General features: G+C 36.2%; 1 protein-coding gene across 12 annotated transcripts in view; it reads left to right on the top strand.

Annotated features, from left to right (window-relative positions):
- Positions 1-9,407: 9,407 nt before the first annotated feature.
- LRRFIP2 (LRR binding FLII interacting protein 2) overlaps positions 9,408-14,602 on the top strand; it is a 97,256-nt gene continuing 92,061 nt past the window's right edge. For all 12 annotated transcript variants that reach the window (XM_065884650.1, XM_065884648.1, XM_065884646.1 and 9 more), the window contains exon 1: positions 9,408-9,497. In XM_065884650.1, coding sequence (XP_065740722.1) covers positions 9,408-9,497 — 90 coding nt within the window. The remainder of the gene's footprint in view (positions 9,498-14,602) is intronic.

Here is a 14,602-nt window from a genome sequence, read left to right as displayed (position 1 = left end):
GTGTCTTCTAGTAACTTATTAACAAAGGGTGTAAAAGAGGTAAATTTTTGAGAACTTGTGTGTCTGAAGTGTTTTTAATAATCAAGTATGAGAATAGAACAGTGTGGCTGGGCATAGGTTGTCTATAATTTTCTTTCAGGAATTTGAAGGCATCACTCTATTGTCTTCTTGTTGCCAGAATTACTTTTTGTTTCCAGAAGACTGAAAATTCTAATTGTTAACCCTTTATATGTGACCTGGTTTTTCCACCCCTGGAAGCTTGTAAAATCATCCTTGCCCCCATGTTTGAAATTAACTATAATAATTCACTATGAAATACCTGTGGACTCAGGACTTGTGTTACACATTCTGTAGGCCCTTTGAATCTGGTGACTCATGTCCTGAATTTCTGGGAAGTTATTTTATTAATGATTTCTTTCTCTTTGTTTCTGTGTGTGTGTGAGAGAGAGAGAGAGTGTGTGTGTGTGTGTGTGTGTGTGTGTGTGTGTGTTGGGGGATGGGGGTAGTGGGTGAACAGGTATGGGAGGGTCAGCTTCTCTTTATTTTTATAAAAAGGGGCCACCAGCTGTTGGTATTGAGTCTTTTCTGAGCAGAAGTGATGTGTCTAGAGTGGACCTCATTGCCTGTGTCTTTAGATTGAAGTAGCACTTGGATTAGCTACTGTCACAGCTGTGCTGTCAGCTCTGCTCTCTAATCATTCCCTCATGAACATTGTACTTATATCGCATTGTATCTTGTTGACTTCTTCCTTTTATGAGCCTAATCGGTATCTTGCCTACCATTTCAGGGCATTATTTTGTCTTTCTATGTAAGACAGGTTTAAGCTACACAAACCTGACCAACGCAGCTCAAGAGAGGGAAAATGCTGGCATCTTCCTTTCTGCTATAAAAGTACCTCATGTCACCACTATTTTTTTTCCCTAGTGGATGAGCTACATGGTGGAAGGAATCATACAGGTCTTCAGGGAAACCCAAAAATTTTCAAGAATTTTGCTCTGATAATAAAAACGTGTAGACTTAAACATTGATGTTTTCCCCAAGACTTCAGAGGACATTAATGGTTGCTTCTTTGTTCTAACTTTGACCTGTTGATTTGAGTCAGAGTTTTAAATTTATTACATTTTTAAGGTTAATATAATGGTGTTCATTCTTTTTAAAATTAGCAATGTGTTTTTCATTTACTTAGAATTTGATTACGTCCATAAGTGTATTGGTTGATGTGAAATCTGTTAGAAAATTATGGTTTTACCAGAGATGACCAGCATAAATTTTTATAGTCATACTTTGCAGTTGGTCTGAGAGGCTAAATGTATCTTTCCCCCTTAAAAGCTTATTAATATAGTGTCAAAGTTGGTTATCCTACAAGTTTTCATACTATGAAATAGCCACAGAATTGTAGCTTTTAGCTTAAATCAGTTTTTGGTAAGGTGATTATCAACAGTATATAAAGCTTAAGAAAAAAGAAAATTCTTTTTTTTTCTTTTTTACATGATTGCCTTTGCCATTTATTATTCATATGTACAAAATTTTACATATTTTCAATCAAACTTTACATGCCATTTTGTCATCTTTTTGTACCTTATAGGCATGATATCAAACTTGTCCCTGTCTTTGCTTGCTTCCCGTGAGTTTTCTACTGCCACAGTTTATTGCATCATGTTGACTGGCCTTGACTTAAAGCTGTTGTCAGTTTGGGTCATTTTCAGCTTAGTGTTTTGTTTTACCGTAGATTAAAAAGAAATTAAAATGATTGTCTTTATTCATGTAATTTTTTTCTTTTTTGTATTGTGTTCTAAGTTTTATTTTTGTTACTATTAAAATAGAGTTATTATGAGTATCGTCAGTAGAATTCATTCCCAATCAGAAGGAGAACCTAAGTTCCAAGGCTAATTCTTTTTCCCCCTTTGGGATTTAATTCTGGTCCCTTCTATTTTATTATTAGTGGCAGAGGTTAGTTACATGCTTCTGTCATATTTTGATTTTCATTCCTTTTCATGGAAGAAGTATTTCAGTAATAATTCCACATACCTCAGAAAGAAAACACACCCTTGTACAGTTCAGTAAGAGATGTTGCTACATATCTAGTTAATTGGAAATAGTGAAGAGTGCCTTCCCACAAAGTATGTAGGTCTGATGTTGGATTAGATTTGTGTTTGAAAACGTACAGTTTCCCACCCACCTACCCACCCACCTGTGGCTCAACTAAAATTAACTTTAGCCAGGGGATTTACTTCTGAGTTTTGCTTTGCCACCTCTTTTGCTATTTTGATTTCAGATCTTTTGTGGGGTTGTTTTTTTTTTTTGGTGTCAGTTATACCTTATGTTTCTGAAGCATTTTACAGCTTATAGAAACGTTTATATCCATTTGATCTTTAAAACAAGCCTTGTGATGTGAGAAGGAATTTAATAAGAGAAGTTCAAGACTTGTTCATTGAAAATCACAAAACATTGTAGAAAGAAATTAAAGAAGATCTAAATAAATGGCAAGATACCCCATGTTCATGGTTTGGAATCTTAATGTTGTTAAGATGGCAGTACTCCCCAAGTTGATCTATGATTCAATATAATCCCTATCAAAATCCATGCTGCCCCACCCCCTTTTTTTTCCCTGCACCAGTTTTTGGTGCAGAAATAGTCATGCCCATCTTAAAATTTGTATGGAAAGATAAGGGACCCAGAATAGGCAATACAATCTTAAAGAACAACAAAGTTGGAGGGCTCATTCTTCCTAATTTTAAAACTTACTGTAAAGCTACAATAATCCAGACAGTGTAATGCTGGCATAAAGATATACATATCAGTCAATGGAATGGAATTGAGGGTCTAGAAATAAACCCTTACTTTTATGGTCAGTTGATTTTTAACAAGGGTGCCAAAACAATTCAATGAGAGAAAAAAATTGTCTTTTTAACAAATGGTACTTGGAAAAGTAGATATCCACATGCAAAAGAATGAAGTTGGATCCCTGCATCACAGCATATAAAAAGCTAACTCAGAATGGATCATATAAAACCTAAAACTGTAAAACTCTTAGAAGAAAACACAGGAGTAAGTCTTTGTCACCTTGGGGTAAGCACTGCTTTCTTAGCTATGCACCAAGGCCTTACAACAAAAGAAAAAAAAATTAGGTGACTTGACTTCCTCAAAGTAAAAACTTTTGTGCTTCAGAGAACACTATTAAGAAAGGATATGCAGAAATAGTATAAGTACATTCTCTGACCTCTTTACCATTTTAATTTTCCCATTGTAGTCTTTTGCCTACTTATAAGGCAGTGATTAGTATGTACATAGTACCTTGCAAATTCTCAGTAGATATTTGTTGAAAAGAGAAAAATTAAAGGTATATGATTTATTTTATTAAAATTTCCTAATTTTACAATCTCCATATTAATTACATTAAAAAATCATATCCTTATTGCATGCTTTCATATTTCTCCCTCGTTTTTGGTTTTATCTTTGTTTTCATCACCTGAGCTTCTGTTAACCCTAGTACTTCTGCTGTTTTCTTGTTTTCTGCTTTATTTCACACTTTTAAGTGTGACCTATCTTCAACAATATGTAATTTTCTCTCTCCCTTCCTTTCATTCTCTGAACATACGACCGTGTATTTCTGAGATACTTTAAAAGGCGTAGGGAAAGGAGGCCATTTGAGTGGTACTAGAACCTGGTTTACTTCGTATGCAATGCAATTGTTGGTAAGAGACATCTTTCTAATTTAGGTTCTGCACAGTTGATGAAGTAGTATTATAAATCATGTTGAACATACAGCCCATTAGAGTTCATTTATTGAATAACATTGTTGGCAAGGAAGGAAGTGCATCACTGGCATGTCATCTTATGAAAAGAAGAATTGGAAAGATTGTCAGTTGTGTTGTGTATATGAGAATACTATGTATTCAAAATATGAAACTTTAAAAAACATTTTTGGTAATTCTTAGGACTTCTGAATGTGGAAGTAGGAGATGTGATTATACGAGTTCGCTTCGACCCTTTACAGGCATTATATTTTATAAAAGATGAGTTTAAATTAACCATTATAGGTTCTGATACTTTCCTGAGATTTAGTTTGTGCTTAGCATCTACCTTTCCTTGTTCTGCCAGGCCATCCAGGGTTGACTCATGTATTTTTTGCCTCATATATATATTTTTTATTTTTTACTTTGCCTCAAGTTCTAGACGTTTTTTTTTTTGGTCGATTTTGTAGGTCCTGGTAATGATTTATTCATTTTGTGTAATGGTCTCATCTAGATATTTGCAGAATTGGTATTTTTAATTATAATCCCTACCTCCCTCCCTTCCTTCCTTTATTTTTCCTTTCTCCCCACCCAACCCTTTGCCCTTCCCCCTCCTCCATTTTCTTCTTTCAGTCCAGGAATTCCTGTTCTCTCCTTTTCCTAATCTTTCTAAGGTATACATGCTATTCGTATTCTTCTATCCTCTGGTTACCTCTGCCTTCCATTTTTGTTTCAAATCAAGATTTTTTAATTGCAATTCCCAGTTCCCAGGCCTATTGTTCATTTAGTCATCTACCTTTCTCACTGGTTACTTTTTTTTTAATAAATTTATTTATTTATTTGTTTTTATTTTTGGCTGTGTTGGGCTTTCGTTGCTGTGCGCAGGCTTTCTCCAGTTGCGGTGTGCGGGCGTCTCATTGCGATGGCTTCTCTTGTGGAGCACGGGCTCCAGGCGCGCGGGCTTCAGTAGTTGCACCATGCAGGCTCAGTTGTTGTGGCTCGCGGGCTCTCTAGAGTGCAGGCTCAGTAGTTGTGGCACACGGGCTTAGTTGCTCTGTGGCATGTAGGATCTTCCCGGACCCGGGCTTGATTCCATGTCCCCTGCATTGGCAGGCAGATTCATAACCACTGCACCACCAGGGAAGCTCTCACTGGTTACTTTTTTCCTAATACTTTATTATAGAAAATTTCAAACATACAAAGAAGTTAAGGGAACTCCCTGGCTGTCCAGTGGGTTAGGAATCTGCACTTTTACTGCAGGGGTCCAGGTTCAATCCTGGTCCGGGAACTAAGATCTTGCAAGCCTCACAGCATGGCCAAAAAAAAAGGTTGACAGAGGTCTGTGAACACTCACTTACCTACCACCTAGATTCTACTATTAATATTTTATTATACTTTGTCACCTATATATTCCTTTATCCATTCTTCTATCTATCCATTATTCTATCTTTTTTTGGTTTTGTTTTTGGATGCATTTCAAAATAAGTAGCAGTTATAAGTACACTTCAACCCTAAATATTTCAACATGTGCATCATTGACTAGAGTTCAGTATTTGTTTAGAGGACTTTTTCTTTTGAGGTGGAATTTATATAGAATGATGTGCACAGATCTTAAGTGTACCATTTAATGACCTCTGTCTTTCCTTCTAAGTCAATTGTATTCTAATAAGAGGACTAACACTAACTAAGAGCATTATGAGGCCATACTAGCAAAACTTGTGTATTCATTTGGATTTTCCAGAAAAGACTATGAATACCACAGAGTACCTTAAAACTTTCTTCTTATTTTTGTTTTTATTATGTAAATGTGCTACAGTATAATGATTATAGTTAAAAGTGTTTTTATTTTTTCCATATTGTTCCATGCTTCACCAAGAATTCTTAGTATGGCCAATGATATCACATGATGCATGCTGGAATAAATAACTTGAGGATACTTTTATTTAGTTAAAAATATGAAATTTTAAAGAAAGGCTAGGATGACCCTTTTGTCAGCTTCATAAGCTAAATATGTAAAAGAGCTAGTTAATTCAAGACACTTTGAACATTTCTGGAGTGCTTTGTGGTCTTTTAAGTGCTTGCATTTATCTTAACTCATTTGAGCCTCACATTAGCCGTGTTAGGTAGGTGGGACATTTGTTATTTCTGCTCTGTGGATGAAGAAAGCAAGGCATAGGCAGTGGGAAGGACAAAGCAGCAGTTGGTCATACAACCAATTGAACTCAGATCCTCTTGCTTTAAATCTTGTCCAACGGCAACAACTACAATCACACTAATTCTTTAGTTCAGGTGCTATTCTCGATCCTTGGATTTGCTTATGAATAACTAACAAATGTCTTATTGTACAAACTAGGGTCAACTATAATACCAATACTGACATGAAGACTTATGCCAATATTTTGAATTCTCTATGATGAAATATTTAGATATAAGGCAACCGCAGCCATCAGGATCCAGACAGAACTATCTAAGTGTGCTATATTTAGAGTATGGCACACTGATATTCTGTTCTCACAAGAGTGAACAATATCATGATTGAAATGCCACTTAATGTGGCAAAACGCGTATTTTTCAGAAATGTATTACATGAGAAGCTTATTGGAGAAGAGAAAGCCTAATTGATATACCTGTTTTGAAAGGTTTATATTCCACAACATCCTTTCTTTCCTTTAGGTAGACAAATACTTAATGACAAAACCATCTGGAGAAAATCAGCTTGACGTTGGGTAAAGGACTTAACAAAAACCAGTCAGTTTTGTTCTTGTCAGTGAATGTAAAGGTTTAGCTCTTGGTTTAGTTGATAGCACTAAAGAAAAGCTGGAAGAGATTAACATGGCTCCCGATGAAAAGTGTTCTTGAGAAAACCTCCTTGGAATAGAAACTTACTGAAAGTCCTTTAGAAACAGAAACCAGAACTAATTTATTCGAGGTCACCTTTGAGTCTGTACCTTTAATTTTGGTATTTTGTTGAAAAGTAGTTTTCTATCGACTGTGCCAGAAATCTTCTTTCTTTTAAGGTTTCCCCCATCGCTGGTGTAGAATGTTCTGGAGTTGTTAGAAGATAGTTGCATAGGAGCTGAAAACCAGATTTTTCTGGTGTTAGTAAGTGTGTCTGCTTACAGAATACAAATAATATAATTTTTTTCAAAAGCACTAGATTGTTTTTTGAAATAGGTAATGGTCCATCTGCCTCATGTGCAAATGAAAAAGGTGACAGGACCTGGCCAGTCATGCATGTAAACACCTGGGTACCCTTGTAGGTAGGATACGAAGGGTAAGGAAGACAGGGAAGTTCCCATTTCCTGCTCATTAGCCTGTGCCTCTGTCCCTTTCACTGTTATCTTTCTCTCAGGATGGGTTAGCCCGGACCTTGTTGAAACAGTTTTGTTTTTTAGGCGTTTTTAAGAAAAGATAATTCTTTATATAAATCTGCGTGCTAGGGATATCCTGGCAGCTCTAAGGTCTAAGACAGTGTTGGTTGAGAAAGATGGAAATTGGATTACAGGGAACGAGGAGAAAGAAATCCTACATTCAAAAGAGCACCACCAGCAGTGGCTTCAGATTGCATGTCTCAGCTGTGTAGTATATTGAGCCTAATTTGGGTGTGATCCACTTTGGGGCCAGTTTATTCTTTGATATGAATGTTTTTATTTTTAAATGCATCTCTTTTTTCCTTTTTCTTTAAAATGCTATTGAAATTTTAAAGAATCAAGAAGGAAAAAATGCGTCCATAATCTCGTCCTCGTAACAAAACTGCTGTTAAGCTTTTGCTACACTTCCAGCCAAATCTTTCTTCTGTAATTATTTTTGTGTGTCTGGAATTAGAAAATGGCTGTTTTTGTGAAATGCCTGCTTCTGTGAAATGTCTTTTAGTGAGTCCTTGGAAAGTTGGCTGAAGGACAAATACTGGATGATATCACAGCACATCAGCTAAATTGTCACTCCAGTCTGAAAAGGAACTTTGTGTTGCATGCTGCATTTTTCTCAGTGGGTGACTAATATTTGTAAAGCATTATTATTAAATAAGTGAATGATTTTTAAAATGATGCTGACAATGAGGATGATGGGAGACTTCTGAAAAAACTCCTCTGTGCTTTCCAGAAATTGTCTTGATTTCTGGCTAGAAGTTATCCGCTGCTGCTTTCACATATACATTCTTTTTTTTCTTCCATTTCCACTTAAATGAATCCTTTTCTTGTATCAGATATATTTTCTATGGCAGAATAATAAACTGTCTTCAGTCTTCATTCTGATTGACAGATATACAGGTCAGCTATGTGGGAATAAAAATGGTGTCAGCTAAGATGGGAATGGCCTGAATTTTCATTGGAGAGAACTTTTTTGGAAGAATGAAGTGGTTCTGTTTTATTTTGCTTGAATCAAGTAAATTACAATACATTAAAGTCACTTGTACTTTTCATATAGTTCATACTATTAGGATAAACTTACTTGAGATTTTCTTTGTGACTCACTGTGTAATGAAATTTCTCCAGTCTATTTTGATAAAGCTAGGGAAAAAAATTAAGTTAATGGATATTTCACTAAATGAGAAGGAGGTCGTATAAATTGGGATGCATTCTCAGGAGTTTTTTTTTTTTTTTTTTTTGCGGTACGCGGGCCTCTCACTGTTGTGGCCTCTCCCGTTGCGGAGCACAGGCTCCGGACATGCAGGCTCAGCGGCCATGGCTCACGGGCCCAGCCACTCCGCGGCATGTGGGATCTTCCCAGACCGGGGCACAAACCCGTGTCCCCTGCATCGGCAGGCAGATTCTCAACCACTGCGCCACCAGGGAAGCCCCTCTCAGGAGTATTTTTAATTTCATCTACCATGTGTTAGAAAGCTTAGTAGATGGTCTTTATCATCCTTGTTATTTAATCCTGGCAGATGAATTTTTCTTCTCTCTTTTGTAAAAATACATCTATCTTATAATAATAACAATAAAAATAGACCCATAGATATATTCTTAGTTTTTGGCCTGTGTCATCACTGTTTTGTTCATCAGAGTATCTTTGGCACCTCCCATAGTACCTACCTGGCAATAGCAGGCACTCAGAATTTGTTGCATAGAGGGTGTTGGTTATTGCTAATTGCAGAGTAATAAACCTTCATTTGTTTTTTATTTTTTGTGTTTTTTTTGATGTGGTAATGGTTTAAGTGGAATTGTTTCTTGAATTACATTAAAAGCCAACTTACCCTTGTAGCTTTAAGGCTCTATATTAAAATTTCTTGAATATGTGCTCTCAAAGTTTTAGGCTGAATGACTTTTCTGAAATGTTTTTGACTTTCAAATGGAAATAGATTTTAGAAATAGCTGTAGTAACTTTAACCTGTTAAGTAGAATTACTGCTCTTTGCAGTTTTCTGAGGCTAATATGGTAATACATTTACATTCTGTGTTTAGCATGGTAAAAAGAGTTAGGAGGTTTAGTAATTAGTGTAAATTTAAATATTCTAAAATTTATTGAAATAAATTGATAGTGGAGGACAAAGTGTTTGGTGACTAATTTCTTTAATTTATACATAACTATATAAATATTATTTCTCTTTGTTAAAAGTGTAAATGAGCATTAAAACTGCATAAAGAGAAGCATCCTAAATTATTGTTTCTTTTTATTTCAAGGCTGAAAACAGTGAAGTCACTTTTCACAGTTAAAAGGCTATTAAGAAGACAAGATGGGGACTCCTGGTTCTGGAAGGAAAAGGACACCTGTAAAAGACCGATTTTCTGCAGAAGATGAAGCTTTGAGTAGCATTGCCAGAGAGGTATGTCTGGAAGACCCCTCTCAACACTGAGTTGTACAGATGAGAATGCTATAAAAATTCTGGGTGGAGGGTTGGAGATATATACAGACATTCATTCATTAAGCTAGTTTCAGAATGTTTACTATAAATAAGATGTTAAATATGCCCTCTAAAATACTGTATTAGAGTAAAATACAGTTACTGTCTCTTTACTTGAATATTTACTTAACTCATTTAAAATTAATTTTTCATTTTATTTTTGTGGATTAGTTGACTTCCAGGTATTTGTCCTGATGTTTTGAAATTTATAATTAATCTTCATTATTGAAACTTAAGGTAATTAGAATATTGAAGATATGATAACTATATTACAGAAATGCTCATTGGGCTCTACAGTTAATATATTCCAGGAAGCACTGTATAAATGTTAACAGAAATAATCCTTATTTGCTGTCTGCTCAGATTCAGTGTCTTAGCTGTTTTTTGAATAATTGCAGTGGAATTTTTATGTCTAACTTTTAGCTAGTAATAGAGCTTCTGGAGCATTTTTGTTTTGGTTTGTTGACAGCTCAGAAAAAAGGAAAGGGGTGTCACCTATCGAATCTCTGGCAGCATTTCCTGTTGCATATTGAAAATTTAAGATAACTCCCAGCTGTGATTTCTTAGTGAGGAGCCAACTTTGTTTCAGCCTCTTATCTGCAGCTGCAGACCTGACCATATACTAACCTGGTACAAGAATTGCTTAGAGCATTTTAAAATTGTATTCTTTGGGTGAGAATTATTCCCTCATCACTTCCTCTTTGTTATTCTTAGTAAATAACTCATTTAGGACTAGTGCTGTTTCCTTTTGACATATTACACAGTCTTTTTTTTGGATCCAGCTCACTGTGACGTTTTTCCTTTTATAAGCTACTCAGCTTTTGAATTAGAAGTCAAATTTTGTAGGAGGATATTTGAAGCAGAGGAAAGTTATCTAAAAACTTATGACAAAACTGTGATAATACTTTAACAAAATTACTTTTTAAAAATCTGAGATATTTTTAGATAAAAAGGTAAAAGATATTTTAAAATGAAGTAGTGGATGACACTTTACAATGGTCTTAAGTATTTACCCGAATGAAGTATTTTGGAAGCCACATAGTTTTAGTTGAAAATTGAAACTACTCAAAATGTTTGCTTCCAAAATTGGAGGGATTTATATACCCGGATTTCTGTAAGGGGAGAAAATGCCAGTATGTTTTAGGCTCTTTCTGTACCGTCACTGGGTACTTGAACTCTTTTTTTGGATGTGATGCTTCATTTACAAAATTGGGTAGCATTCTAGCATCCAACACTTGAGTGCTTACTATGTGACAAATACTATTTAAGCATTTTAAATGAATTAGTTTATTTACTCTCCACAAAATTCTGAAATGGGTTCTATTATATTCTCCATTTTACAGATGAAGAAATCATTGCATAGAAAAGATAAGTAACTTCCCTAAGGTCACACAGCTAAGAAATAGCTGAGCTTGGATTCAAACACATAGTCTCACTGTGCTGGGCTGTTTTCAGTCTTCTCCATCTCCTCCATTAATACTTTGTTTTTCTGTAGCTTTTCATGATTTTAAAAGCACTTTCACATCTTGATTCTCACAATAACCTTATGAGTTAGGTAGGATAGGCATTGTTATTAACCTAATTTACAGATGAGGAAACAGATGAAGCTGAGAGATTAATGTCTGGAAGGTATCAGAACTGGGACTCACATTCAGCTTTTAAAGCTATTGTTTATTTGTCTGTATCATACTACTTCCAGAAGAGCTGGACTTTTGGAGAGTTATAAGCGTGGCTTTGAATTCTGGCTGTACTAGTTGCTGGTTGAGTAATCTTGTTAAGTAACTACTCTGGACTTCATTTTCCTCATCTGTAAAACGGGAATACTATGGGCCTCCTGTATTATAGGGCTGCTGTGACAATTAAAGTAACTAGTGCATGTAAACTTTACCATAGTGTTAGGCTTCCAGTAGGCTATTTTGTTGCTTATTAATAAGTTGAAATAGAAAGTAAGAATAGAAGTAAAATATTCTTCTTTTACAAAAAATACATTTATTAAGATAGGTGTTCTAAAACGTGGTTGATCATCTGAATCTCCCAGGTTGCTTTTTCAATGTACAGATTCCCGGGTGTTACCCCATACTTGCTAAATCTGAATCTATGAGATTGAGCTTATAAACCTGTATTTAAATACACACACACACACACACACACACACACACACACACACACACAATTAGGAATAAAAAGTAACAGAACCCCCATAACAATTAAGAAGGACAAATAGCTTAATCTTTCTTTTTTTTTAAAGTTAAATCTAAGAGTTTAATTTGTCTTTTCCTCACTTCAAATTGTTTTTTGAGGTAGACAGGGTATACCATAAATAAAGAAAAATAGCCTCTTTTTCCTCCTGCTTACCGTCTGCTAAAGTATCCATGCTTCTCAATTGGCCCCAAATGAGGCAACTAGAGGGAATGAAGAGCAAAAGAAACAAAAGGCATGAATATGTTCTGCAAACTGGATAATTTGCATGCTAAAATGTGGAACCGAGTGCACTTTAAAAATTGTTGTAAAATACTCATATAATTTACCACTTTAGCCATTTTTAAGTGTACATCTGTGGACTTAAGTACAGTCACATTGTTGTGCAACCATCATCACCATCCATCTCCAGAATTCTTCTTATCTTGTAAAACCTGTTTGCATTTTTAAAAGATGTTGAAATGTTTGAAGATTGCTTCATGAAGGCAGGAATGTGGATGGATCTAGAACTCCCGCCGTGTCTGTAATAGGCATGTTGCTGCTTTGCTGGGTGAGCATGTGTGTCACAACTCTGTGAAGACCTCATAAGAGCAGGTGTTGAGGAGGTCAGCAGCAGGTTCTCTAGGGTATCAGAAGGCCAATCTGGATGCTTACCTTTCTCGCTTGTTTGACTTTGATTGTCCCACAGGTTTGGGGGAAATGCAGTTGGAGAGTTGACTTTCAGTGAAAATTACCCGAAAGCACAGAGTGTATCAAATGGAGACCCTTAGGCAGCTAGCCTCGCAAAAGGAGAAAGATAGGGATGGATGAAAGCCAGTTATGCCGCCTTACCACGGTCAGTTTGGTGAGTGTTATGAAGAGTGTTCCTGTGAGAAGTAGAAGCTTCTTGGAGGGTTTGCAAGCAGTCTTACTATGGCCTCACTGAAGCCTGGAATATTCCTCCTTTCCTTGTTGTAGAGCTGAAATTATGAAGAAAACATGTTTTCTGCACATCTCTTCAAATGGAAGTCATCAGAACGTTGTTTATTTTTGAACCTGATGATTTGAAAGCCCTTGCAGTTCTAAAATTCTGTGATCTCTTTTGAGATTCAGGACCCAAAGAAAATTCATACTCATAACATACAACTCTCTTGAATCTAAAGAATCAATGACAGGCATAGACACCAATCGTCTTTTATAGGAGTTAGGGTCTAGTAAGTGGAATGTTTGGAGACTTTTACGTTGAGCAGAATTTACGTGTGTACATATTTGGTGTGCAAACCTACTTGTAATAATAAGGAAGAAAAAGAAACTATGGCTGTTTAACATTTGTAGCTGCTAGAACTTGGATTTCATTTTTTAAAATAACTTTATTGAGATATAATTCACATAACATATAGTTCACTCATTTGAAGCATACCATTCAATGGTTTTTACATGATTCACTTTTAATTTGTGGTTAAAATATATATAAGAAAATTTGTCATTTTAACCATTTTTAAGTCTACAATTCATTGGCATTAATTACATTAACAATGTTTTATAACTAGCACCACTGTCTATTTCAAAAAATCTTTCATCACCCCAGACAGAAATTCTGTAACCATTAAGTAGTAACTCCATTGCCCCCTCTTTTAGCCCCTGGTAACCTCTAATCTACTTTATGTCCCTATGAATTTGTCTAATTCTAGATACTTCATATAACTGGAATTATACAATATTTGTCCTTTTTGTGTCTGGCTTTTTTCACTTAGCATAATGTCTTCAAGATTCATCCGTGTTGTAGCATGTGTCAGAACTTCATTCCTCTTTTTTTTTTCCTTGTAAATAACTTAATTCCTTCTTTTATAGCTGAATGATGTACCATTGTATGTATGTATTACACTTTGTTTATCCATTTATCTATTGATGGACCCTTGGTTGGATTTTATTATTTTGCTGCTTAAAGAGGTAAATTCCAGGCATCTGGAATGATGAGTAGTGAGAACCAGAAGTTTGTGGTTTTGATTATAGTTTAGCAGCCTGAGAAGGATACAAAGGGAAGAATTGTGCTTAGTTTAAAAGATACTGTCCAGAGGGCTTCCCTGGTGGCGCAGTGGTTGAGAGTCCGCCTGCTGATGCAGGGGACACGGGTTCGTGCCCTGGTCTGGGAAGATCCCACATGCCGCGGAGTGGCTGGGCCCGTGAGCCATGGCCACTGAGCCTGCGCGTCCGGAGCCTGTGCTCCACAACGGGAGAGGCCACAACAGTGAGAGGCCCGCGTACCGTAAAAAAAATAAATAAAAAAAAAAGATACTGTCCAGTGTTACTGTTTTATGGAATAATAATCATAATAGCTTGATAGAGCTTATGATTTTCTCATAGTTATTTAGCTATTTTATTTGAGTATTCATTTTTAGGCCGTGTCGAACTAAGGATAAAAAACTCTTGGCAAGGATAGCAGTTTTTTAAAATGCAAAGAATTACCATAATCAATAATAATTATGGGTAATACCATCTTCCGTTTAAGAATAAAGTAGTTTTTGGGGCTTCCCCGGTGGTCCAGTGGTAAGGAATCTGCCTTCCAATGCAGGGGACATGGGTTCGATCCCTGGTGGAGGAACTAAGATCCCACATGCCGCGGTGCAACTAAGCCCACACGCCTCAACTAGAGAGCCTGCATGCCACAAACTACAGAGCCCATGCGCCTTGGAGCCTGTGTGCCACAGCTAGAGAGAGGAAACCCGAACTCCACAACTAGAGAGAAGCCCGCGCACCACAGGGAAAAGATCCCGCATACCTCTGTGAAGATGCCGTGTGCTGCAACTAAGACCCAAAGCAGCCAAAAAAATAAAGAAAAAAAATTAGAA

This window comes from Phocoena phocoena, chromosome 10, assembly GCF_963924675.1.
Source record: "Phocoena phocoena chromosome 10, mPhoPho1.1, whole genome shotgun sequence".
In the NCBI taxonomy this organism is placed as follows: domain Eukaryota; kingdom Metazoa; phylum Chordata; class Mammalia; order Artiodactyla; family Phocoenidae; genus Phocoena; species Phocoena phocoena.
Note: the sequence above shows the minus strand (reverse complement) of the source record. Positions and strands in the feature narration are given on the sequence as shown.